The 12183-nt window shown below is 38.4% G+C and overlaps 1 protein-coding gene across 8 annotated transcripts in view; it reads left to right on the forward strand.

The window, feature by feature from the left end:
- Smarca1 (SWI/SNF related, matrix associated, actin dependent regulator of chromatin, subfamily a, member 1) overlaps positions 1-12183 on the forward strand; it is a 162364-nt gene that overhangs the window by 132198 nt on the left and 17983 nt on the right. For all 8 annotated transcript variants that reach the window (XM_035450311.1, XM_027433497.2, XM_035450310.1 and 5 more), the window contains 3 exons: positions 5982-6104; positions 8610-8742; positions 11969-12087. In XM_035450311.1, the coding sequence (XP_035306202.1) occupies positions 5982-6104; positions 8610-8742; positions 11969-12087 (375 nt within the window). The remainder of the gene's footprint in view (positions 1-5981; positions 6105-8609; positions 8743-11968; positions 12088-12183) is intronic.

A 12183-nucleotide genomic window follows, 5' to 3' on the forward strand; every position in this document is an offset into this window, starting at 1 on the left:
TAAAATGTTTTGTTTTATTTGGGGCTAGGAGAAGCATTTGTTTGCTTTACTGTAATCACTTTGTGGCTTGCAGTGTCAATTCCTCCTTATCAAAGCTTTGACCTTGCTGTGAGTGAGACATCTTCAGAGATTTTATTACACTCTAAAATTAAAAGAGTTGATATTTAATGTACTTACTTGTTCACCAAAGTCTTAGCATTGGAAGAGGGTGATAGTTGAAATTTTAACTGCAGAATAAAACAGTCCAGGTTATGTGGAAGTTGCAGTCAATCTAGGAGCATGAGTGAAAGCCGAAGAAAGCTTTAGGACATTCTAGTAGCTATCGCCAAAAATGATTTCTTTAGGGACAAATATAAACATTTGACAAATGGACAAAGTTCCATACACTTTGGGAGCTTTGGTAATGTGTCATTCTGGGCTGCCTATTAAACTGTGGGGAGCTGATTTCAGGAGACTGCACTCATTTTTTTGTGCTGCCACGTTTAATTTTGCAATCCATATTTTATGAAATCTTGCTGAACTCCTAAGCAATAAAAATTTTTTCATTACCTCATGGAATCTAGGACCTTATTTATTTATTTATTTATTTATTTACTTATTTATTGAGAGAGAGAGAGAGAAAGAGAGAGAGAGAGAGAGAGAGAGAGAGAGAGAGAGAGAGAGAGAGCTACTGTGTGCCTATGGAGGTCAGAGGGCAACTTGTGGGAGTCAGTTCTTTCCTTCCCCATCTGAGTTGCAGGGATTGAAATACTTTGAACGCAGGCCTTTGGGCAAATGCCCTTATCTGCTGAGCCATTTGGAACGAGGCTACCATCTCACAAGCCCCTACATTTCATTTTTAGTTTATACTTTTCTATTTCTTTTGTCACCATACTTTATTTCCAAGTTACAATGGCTCAGAAAATTCTCTGCCACTGGTAGCTTCTTTACTTTGCTCCACCTGCTGGAAGGATTACAGTGAAAATACTACATTTTGGAATTTTATTTCCTTGATCCAAAGTCTCCTGTGGACTTTGGGACCCTTTGCATCTGTCTACCTGGTTTTGTTTTTTGGTCCTTTTTTCAATATTAATCCTAGAATTTTTCCCCAGTGCTTGCGATAGAACCCAAGCTTTCACACTACTAGGTAATTGTCCTCCCACTCAGCATACCCCATGCTTAATATAACTCCCATGGATCCCAGGACATTTCTGTCTTCATACCTTTGCTTATTCAGCTCCATGTTTGAAAAGTCATTACCTCCCCTCTCCTCAGAACTTTAGGCTTTTGATTACTGTCCAGTCCTTTCATTTCACTTCTTTCCCCCTTTCTTCCTCTTCCTACTCTCCTTTCCCCCCTCTTCATTTCCTGCCACTGCCTCTCTCTCTTTTACTCTCTTCCTCCCTGCCTCTGACTCTCTGTCTCCTCCCCCCAGTCTGTCTGTCTTACTCGTAAAGCATTCTCCTGACTCAGCCTCCCAGCTGGTAAGATAAGAGGATGTGTACTCCACAGGCCTTTCCCTCTTTAGAAGATAACTTGTCATGTAACCCAGCTCTTCTTGAACTCACAAGGTAGACCAAGTTGGTCTCAAACTTGCAATCTTCCGACCTTGGCCTCCAAGTACTAAGATCACAGTTGTGTGTCATCACACCTGGTGAAATTAGGATGCTTAATATAAAGGCCAAACGGATCTGACACACCTGGACACTGCCTAGGCCCCAGTGACAGTCCCGCTTCCATCCACAAGGTCTTGGAGAGATCAGGGATAGCAGGAACATACCTCAACATAATAAAAGCAATATACAGCAAGCCAACAGCCAACATCAAACTAAATGGAGAGAAACTCAATGCAATTCCTCTAAAATCAGGGACAAGACAAGGCTGTGCACTCTCTCCATACCTCTTCAATATTGTCCTTGAAGTTCTATCTAGAGCAATAAGACAACAAAAGGAGATAAAGGGATACAAATTGTAAAGGAAGATGTCAAACTTTCACTATTTGCAGATGATATGATAGTCTACATAGGTGACCTGGTAAAACTCTACCAGGAAACTCCCTATAGCTGATAAACACCTTCAGAAAAATGGCAGGATACAAGATTAACTCAAAAAATTATGTAGCCCTTGGGTATTGGTGGAGCATGCCTTTAATCCCAGCACTCGGGAGGCAGAGGCAGGCAAATCTCTCTGAGTTTGAGGCCAGCCTGGTCTCCAGAGCGAGTGCTAGGATAGGCTCCAAAGCTACACAGAGAAACCCTGTCTCAAAAAACCAAAAAAAAAAAAAACCAAAAAAAATCTGTAGCCCTAATATATACCGATGACACACTGGTGGAGAAAGAAATCAGAGAAACATCACCCTTTACAATTGCCACAAACAACATAAAATACCTTGGGGTAACAATAACCAAAAAAGTGAAAGACCTGTACTGTAAGAATTTTGAGTCTCTAAAGAAAGAAATTAAAGAAGATACCAGAAAATGGAAAGATCTCCCCTGCTCTTGGATATGTAGGATCACCATAGTAAAAATTGCAATCTTGCCAAAAGCAATCTACAGATTCAATACAATCCCCATCAAAATCCCAACACAATTCTTCACAGACCTTGAAAGAACAATTCTCAACTTTATATGGAGAAACAAAAGACCCAGGATAGCCAAAACAACCCAGTACAATAGAGGAACTTCTGGAGGCATCACCATCCCTGATTTCAAGCTCTATTACAGAGCTATAGTCCTGAAAACAGCTTGGTATTGGCACAAAAATAGACAGATAGACCAATGGAATAGAGTTGAAAACCCTGATATTAACCCACACACCTACAAACACCTGATTTTTGACAAACAATCCAAATTTATACGATGGAACAAGGAGAACATCTTCAACAAATGGTGCTGGCATAACTGGATGCGGATATGTAGAAGACTGCAGATAGACCCAAGCATATCGCCATGCACAAAACTTAAGTGAAAATGGATCAAAGATCTCAACATAAATCCAGCCACATTGAATCTTCTAGAAGAGAAAGTGGGAAATATCCTTGAATTAATTGGTACAGGAGACTGCTTCCTGAATATTACACCATTAGCACAGACACTGAGATCAACAATTGATAAATGGGACCTCCTGAAACTGAGAAGCTTCTGTATGGCAAAGGACACAGTCAGCAAGACAAAACCGCTGGGAAAAGATATTCTCCAACCCCACATCTGACAGAGGGCTGATCTCCAAAATATACAAATAACTCAAGAAGATAGTCTCCAAAACATGAAACAGTTAAATTAAAAAGTAGTGTACAGAACTAAATAGACAATTCTCAACAGAGGAATCTAAAATGGTTGAAAGACACATAAGAAAGTGTTCAACATCCTTAGCCATCAGGGAAAATCAAAACAACTCTGAGATACCATCTTACTCCTGTCAGAATGGCCAAAATCAAAAATAGCAATGACAGTTTATGCTGGAGAGGATATGGAGAAAGGGGAACACTTCTCCACTGTTGGTGGGAGTGCCAACTTGTACAGCCACTTTGGAAATCAGTATGGTGACTCCTCAAGAAAATGGGAATCAGTCTACCACAAGATCCAGCAATTCCACTCCTAGGCATATACCCAAAAGAAGCACATTCATACAAGGACATTTGTTCAACGATGTTCATAGCAGCAATATTTGCAATAGCCAGAAACTGGAAGCAGCATAGATACCCCTCAACCGAAGAATGGATAGAGAAAATGTGGTACATTTACACAATGGAGTACTACTCAGCAGAAAGAAAACAATGGGATCTTGAAATTTGCAGGAAAATGAATGGAAGTAGAAGAAACCATTCTGAGCAAGGTAACCCAATCACAAAAAGACAAACATGGTATGTACTCACTCATATGTGAATTTTAGACATAGAGTAAAGCCTACAATCCACACTGCCAGAGAAGCTAGTAAACAAGGAGGACCCTAAGAAAGACATACATGGTCCCCTGGAGAGGGGGAAAGGGTCAATATCCCTGAGCAAATGAGAGCCTGGGAAGAGGGGGGAGGGAGCTAGGAGAATGAGAAGGGGAGAAGAAGGAGGGATGCAGAGGATATGAGGGAGCAGAAAGGTTGAGTCAGGGGAAGAATAGAAGATAACAAGAATGGAGATACCATAATAGAGGGAGACATTTTAGGTTTACAGAGAAATTAGGCACTAGGGAAATGTCTGGAGATCAACAAAGATGACATCAGCTATCAATCTAAGCAACAGAGGAGAGGCTACCTTAAATGCCCTCCCCTGATAATGAGATTGACGACTGATTTATATGCTACCAGATAGCCCTCATCCGGCAGCTGTTGGAAGTAGAAGCGGACACCCACAACTAATCACTGAACTGAACTGGAATCCAGATGCAGAGAAGGACGAGTGAAGAGCAAAGGGGTCCAGACCAGGCTGGCAAAACCCACAGAAACAGCTGACCTGAATATCAGGGAACTCTTGCTCCCCAGACTGATAGCTGGGATACAGCATGGGACTGAACCAGACCCCAGGAACATGGGTTTCAGTAAGGAACCTCGGAAATCTACGGGACCTCCTGTAGTAGTTCATTACTTATCCCTAGCATAGGTGTGGACTTTGGGAGCCCATTCCACATAGAGGAATACTCCCTGAGCCAAGACACATGGGGATGGGCCTAGGCCCTATCTCAAAGGATATGATAGACTCTGATGACACCCTATGGAAGGCCTCACCATCCAGGGTGGGGCAGAAAGGATATGTGATAGATAGGGTTTTAGTTGGGGGTTGGGTGGTAGGGGAGGACGGGAGTGAGAAGGGAACTGGGATTGTCATGTAAAACAATCTTGTTTCTAATTCAAATAAAAAATCTTAAAAAAAAAGATAAAAGCCAAAATCACAGAACTGGTTTGGGAATTTCTTGTGGGCAAGGACTGTGTCCAGCAACCCAGTCCATACTTATTTTAGTGCTAAGGATATAATAGACACCCAATACATTCTGATTTGGTTAGCTGATGCTGACGTTTACAAATGAATCTGCTTTTTAATAAACAACCTTTCTTTTAAAATATGTATTTGGTAAGTTATTATCTGAAGAACTATTGGGTACAACACTTTAAAAATGCTCACCTTTTAGTTATAATGATAACATCCCATCCCCCCCCAGAAGAGAAAGGGTTACTGTGTATAACAGTCCTTGGTGTCCTGGAACTCTCTTTGAAGACCATCCTGCCTTGGAACTCATAGAGATTTACCTGCCTCTTCCTCCCGAGTGCTGGGATTAAAGGTGTGTGCCACCATGCCCAGCTATGACAAAGTTTTAAATGTTATAAAATATGTATGACAATGAGAAAAATATCCTCTAATATATGTTATAATTTTATTGTGCTGTCTATTTGACATTTCTAGGGATTGACTTATTTATACTATGTGTGCATTCCAAACAGTGGAAGACTTACTGCCCAGCCTTTCATTTTCATGTTTAATGGGTGCTATAAAATGTACTAACATGTTCTGTACCTGCTCTCTTAAACCATTAAGCTGTGTCATGGCTCCAGATGTTGGTAGTGATGACAGAAGACTTCAATGCTGGAAAGCACATTTGTCCTTCCATACAAAGAATGTTGTCCAGAGCTGCTGAGCCATAGTGGACTGTTGCTACCCTGCTGTATACTCCCAGGAGGCTTTAGACTATTTAAATGCCAAGCTCTGTGTTTATTCTACATAATGCCATATTATAAAGATGTATTTTGTTCTACAGCATAATGAGACTTAGAATACAATGTGGCATCCATTTACCAATGGACTTAATCCTAAATTATTGTACCATGCAGTGTAAGAGTGGTTTTTATTAGGGTAATACCATACTTGTAGAAATGTAGAGAGGACCGTGTGCCATCTGCTTCTGAGGCTCCACTGTTTATTGTTGAAATGACTCTCCTGGTTGATATGTGTATGTACACTTTTCCTGATTATTATTTTCTCATCAACTTATTCATAATTTCTCTCTTGATCTTAGGTTCCAAGGAATCCTGAGATCCCTAATCCAGCTGTAGTTCAAAAAGAAGAGCAAAAAAAGATTGATGGAGCTGAACCTCTTACTCCACAAGAGACTGAAGAGAAGGATAAACTCCTTACACAAGTAAACTATTTTAAGTGGCCGAACTACTTCTAGTCAAGAAATAGAAAAATGTATAAGTGACACCTAGTTTTTACTGTATAGGTCCAGTTGTCTCGATCCCACATACCCATAAATACACATTTTGACCACATATTTTTTTATCATTTTTTTTAATTTGAATTAGAGACAAGATTGATTTACATGACAATCCAAGTTCCCTTCTCCCTACCACCCCTCAACTAAAATCCTATCTATCACATACCCTTTCTTCTAATCTACACCTGACTCAACCTTTCTGCTCCCTCATGACCTCTGCATCCTTCCTCTTCTTCCCTTCTCATTCTCGTGACTACATATCTTTATATTTTAGAAAATGCCCTTTTTAGAACACACTCTGGGAAACATTCGGGCAACATACACATGGAAAATAAAAGTATCAATTATTAAAATTAAGAGATATATTTTACCAGTTATATGATAAGGTCAGTGAGTCCAGATTTGAATTTTGATAAATAATAATTTCCAATGTATACCCGAAAATTAATTTCTTTGATTGACTTGATCCCTGAAACTGTACTACACCAATTTTTTTTGTTTATAAAAAATTCCTTTTGAAAGAAGTTAGGAGTTCTCAGGAAAGACCTTCAATATAATGATGAGAAATGCCTGAAGCATTTTAATGTCATCATTGTATAATTAAATGCTAACATTAAATAGGGAAGGTTTCCACCTTAAAGCTTTCAAGTCATTGTTGCTTTAATAAATTTCTATCACACTTCTGAAATGAGTTTTGGCAAAATAAAGAAAATGTGAAGTTATTACACCGCCTTAGCCAACTAAATTGATTTCTTCAATACTTTTTGGAACAATGTGCATGGCATGGTAGTAGTCAATTCTCCAGTGTAATTGTTAACTGATAGCTTGGAATGTTTTCTGCATAAAGAAAGGATTGTTGCTTGAGGTGATGTATATGTCAGTTGTAGAATGTGCTTTACAATATCACCCTGTGTCCCGGGAATATGTGTTAATTAAAAGCAAAATAAGAGTTTTGTATTTATATATTGATACAGGCCTTTTCCTTTTAATAGCATATAATTTTACTTAATGAATTTTGAAAAATATACTTCCATAAGTTTTTGAAGAAATGCCTGGAAGTCACCAAGTTTTAGTTTGAAAGTATAATTGCAGTTGGCAGAGTTTTAAGAAGGGCCACAGAATAAAACATTTAAATATTAATGTTTGCTTTTATTTTAATTTCAAAACTTATTTCCTGAGCACAATAATAAAGTTGTGCCCTTTGAATACTATACTACTTTTAATGTATTCTGCATATACAGTATAATGTGAATATGTAATCCCAATTTAAATAATTGAGTTTATAATTAGAAGCATAATCAAGTTTTTTGTTCGTCAGAGTTGAATTTAAGCCATCTTTTTCTGATGCTACAAATGTAATGCTTAATTTTTTTAGTGTTTTATGTTTCCCACGATGGCCTTGAATTCACTCTGGAGTTCAGAGGATGTCCTTGAAGTTCAGATCCTCCTGTCCTCATCTCCTGAGTGTTGGAATTACAGGCATATGCTACCATGTTTGATTTGTGTGCTGCCAGGAATTGAACTCAGTTCTTTACCCATGCTAGGCAAGGTCTCCACCAACTAAGCTACATTATTATTGATGAAATAATAATTGTAAAATGACTTAAAATCTGGTTATTACATATTTTTAGTAAAAAAGGTCAGATGCCTGAGTAATATTCAGGCTTATAAAAATTTTATTTATGGATATAATCTTTAAAAATCACTTTATTATTTTTGGGAGAGGCATGTGCATATTGAGGCATGTATGTAGAAATCATAGGACAACTTTTGAGAATCAGTTCTCTGCTTTCACAGTGGGATACAGGGATGGAACTCAGGTTATCAGGCTTGTGTGGTAAGCCCTTTCAACTGTTATTCCATCTTGCTAGCCCTTATGAATACAATTTTGAGCAGAAACTACTTATTCACTGTAGTTTGGAATGACCTAGAAAACGCCAAAAGTTTTACTGCATTCTTTCTGGATTTTCTTTCAGTGTAATTTCAATTCAATACATTCATCTCTCTCTCTCTCTCTCTCTCTCTCTCACTCTCTCTCTCTCTCTCAATTTACATGAGAACAGATCTGTGGGGAAAAGTCATTGAGACACTAAAATATCAGAACTTAACCATTTACATTAGAATTTATATTAATATTATATTTTAATGTTATAGGCATATGTAAAATATGAAATTAAGACTATGCAATGTCTTGGAATTATAAATCAACTTAAAGTACTTGAAAAGTACATTTCCTTTAACATAGAAAGCAGTTATTTCTCTAACAACTCAAACTCAGCTTTTGATTCCACATTAAAGAAATGATCTTTATGAAGGGGCACGTGTTAAGTGTTTTAAACTGCTTTTATTGCGGCATTGTACCGATAGAGGTAGGATAACAACAGAATTTATTAATTTAACATCTGATGCTGTTTAACTTTTTATCCATAGGGTTTCACAAACTGGACTAAGCGAGATTTTAACCAGTTTATTAAAGCTAATGAGAAATACGGGAGAGATGACATTGATAATATAGCTCGAGAGGTAGAGGGCAAATCCCCCGAGGAGGTCATGGAGTATTCAGGTTTGTGTGTCATTTCCAACATGGTACTTTATTTTTCATGTATGTATTCTTATGAAAAATATTTATTTTTAATTGTGTGTGTGTGTGTGTGTGTGTGTGTGTGTGTGTGTGTGTCCATATGGATGTACACTGTGATATGCAGGTGCCTATGGTGGACAGAAGGATACATCAGATGCCCTGGACCTAGAGTGGTCGTGAGCTGCCTGATGTGATGCTGGGAACCAAACTTGGGTCCTCTGGAAGAGCAGCAAGTGCTCTTAATTACTGAACCATCTCTCCAGTCTCTGTTTCTTTGTCAACAATAATTTAGTTGTGTCTTTGTTCAGAGCTGTGAAAACTTTTGTGAGTGAGATGTAAGTAAAGAATAAGATATGAATGTATTTGTACTCCTCTGTCTCTGGGAGACAGCTAAGGAAGCCGAGTAAAGCTCCACAGAAACAAAAGTGAAAAACTCTACATGAGTTTCTTATTCTCTCACTTCTCTGCATTGGTCTTTTAAAGGTCTAGTCCTGAGGCTTCTGGTTAGTGGTTTGAAATAGTCATTGGAGGTCATCCTTGAAGTAGAGAGTTCTTATCAGGCCCATTTAGAGAATCAACTGCCCTCAAGGAATTCAATTAGGTAGTGGCGAGCCCTATTAACATAAGGCAATTTGGAATAGATCTAAAAAGATTTCTTGGCTAAATCTGTTCAGTGGTCCTTGAATCATTTCTCTGTCCTATTTAGCTGTGTCTTTAGCCTCAACCAGAATCAGAAGAGCTGCACAGAAGCATGTGGATTTCATATTAATTCCTGTGTCAGAGCATAAGGAAACACAGGCTTCTGAAAAGAAGTCTTACTCAAATCGGTTAACTCTATCTATTTTCTATGTGTGGTTAAATTTCAAATAGGCTGAACTTTCAAATTTAGTCTGAATCTCAAGTATTTAGAATCAAGAGCATTTCCCACAAAGAAGCCATATTAAAATGTAGTTGTAGGGTTTCTTTGCCACGTCTGCTAGTTATTTGAGATAACTACTTAAATTATGTGTTTATTAGGAAAAAAAGATTACAAATCTCATAAATAAATCCAAGTTTAATTAAACTTGGTATAGCTGTTCATTTATCTAGAGTACTAGTCAGTGCTTGAAGAAAATCTGTTTTTCCTTCTGGAAATCTAAAGCATAATTTTGAAGTTAATTGTGTCTGGACTTTATTTCATATAACACTGGATTTGTGAACTTCTTTTTCTTTGAACATTGGCATGACACTACTATTTGTCTTAGGTTTGAAAACATAGCTGGAGGGTATTTGGGGGACAATAGATGGGAGAGATATATTTTTATGAAAGTTGAATGAAATGAATGGAGAGGGCATGCACACAGAGGGACATAGCATTGGTGGGGCCCACGCTGCAGGTTCTAATGTTTCTAAAAGGTATCAGGTAGCCAGGCATGATGATGCATGTCTGTAATCCGAGCATTCAGTGTCTGAGGTAGGAGAATCATAGGTTTGAGGGCAGCCTGGTCTGTATGACATGTTTGAGGCCAGCCTGGTTGTAGTGAGAGCATGTTTCAAAAAGATAAGGACTAAGGTATCATGGCTAGGGCCCTAGGTTCCATTCACTGCACTGAAATAAAAAGGGAGGAAAGGGAGGAAGGAAGAAAAAAGAAGGAAAAAATGCTGCACTTGGGTTTTAGTTCAATGGTAGAGCCAAAGGTCCTAGGTCTGATTCCCCACACCATGAAAACAAAAATGACAAGGACAAAAAGACTTTTTGTCAGATGTTCCCTTAAATTTGTCACTAAACCAATTACCATAATACAAGGGGCAAAGACATGTACAGTGAGATTTTTGAAATTTCTATGGAGCAAGCTCAGGGCCTTTAAGTCCAGGTAAACGCTCTGCCCTGTCTCTACGTACACTGTCTGCATTTCTGGAGAATTTTCTTCAGAATACAGGGAGATGGCGGGACTATTTCCTTGTTGTTCATCAGACTGGAGGCCATGTCAGAGGCAGGGGGAGATTTGAGTGGGCATATTCAATTGGTAGGAGAAGACTGTACACAATTGGATGTTTGGGAGCATACTATGTCTTAACAATAAGAAGTGTGTGTGTATGAACATGTGTGTGTGTGTGTGTGTGTGTGTGTGTGTGTGTGTGTGTGTGAGTGAGTGTGAGCGTGTGTATGTTTGTGTATGTTGAATAAGTGGAGGAATGCATCAGTGAATATAGGTGCTTATACAAACCATAAAGTGCTAACATACCTTTCTTGCTATGCTCTAAAAATGAAGAATTTGAGAAGGTAGATAATGTCAGTAGAAGACCTGTCAGTGAAGTTGTAAGATGTGACTTACTAATGCAGCAGATTATTTGGCTCATCTGTAACATTTGCTTGGTGGCTCAGCGATTTAAATATTCTTTTGTATGTGTGTGGTGACATATTGTTTATGATCTAATAAAGCCACTGAAGATCAGAGAAGTAAAGCAGCCAAGCCAGCAGATTTTACCTCTGCCCAGCTGAAATGGCAATCCTGTCTCCACAAATCCTCAGAGGCAATAGGTTCTGAGTTCCTGTCTCCTCCTCCTTATATTCCTTTCTCCACCAGCCATATCCCTCTTGTTTCTACCTCTTGAGTGCTGGGATTAAAGGTGTGTGATCCCAAGTGCTAGGATCAAAGGCATGAGCTCTGTTACTCTTCACTCTTGTTGTAGGTCAGGGTGGCCTTGAACTCTGCCTGTCTCCCGAGTCCTGGGATTAAAGGTGTGTGCCACCACTGTCTAGTTTCTACAGCTAACTAGTGTGGCTGGCGTTATAAACTGATCTCCAGTAGCTTTATTAGATCATAAGCAATATATCACCACGTATGTGTCCAGTTAAAATCCCTCATCTTTAAAGATGACTGGAAGTATAAGATTAGTGAATGATTGCAGACATAATCAACAGTTTCTATAGAAATCGCCACTTCATAGGAAAAAGGTGACTGATCTGGTAATGGGTTTATTTTCATTTTTGCTTACTAGGAAAGCTATATTTACATTTATATGCTTCCTGGTTCTGTTTCACTTTATACACTTGGTTTCTTTTGTATCACATTTGGATAAAATGATAACTTAAGAGCATTTAGCAATTGACTATATTATATACACACAGACGCCGTCATATCTGCCTGTTAATTCTTTATCCTATAATTCCTTGGATTCATTTGCCTAAATGATAGCAATTTAAAGTAATAACTTTCTTTTTCAGCTGTGTTTTGGGAACGCTGCAATGAATTACAGGACATTGAGAAAATTATGGCTCAAATTGAACGTGGAGAAGCAAGAATTCAGCGAAGGATCAGTATTAAGAAAGCATTGGATGCCAAAGTACTATATTCTGTTTCAGCTTATTAGTAGATTATTTTATTTGCTGTAGTGATTAGCTTTGACTTGCTATTGCACATTCAATTAAAAAGTGCCATT

This window comes from Cricetulus griseus, chromosome X (genome assembly GCF_003668045.3).
Source record: "Cricetulus griseus strain 17A/GY chromosome X, alternate assembly CriGri-PICRH-1.0, whole genome shotgun sequence".
Classification (NCBI taxonomy): Eukaryota; Metazoa; Chordata; class Mammalia; order Rodentia; family Cricetidae; genus Cricetulus; species Cricetulus griseus.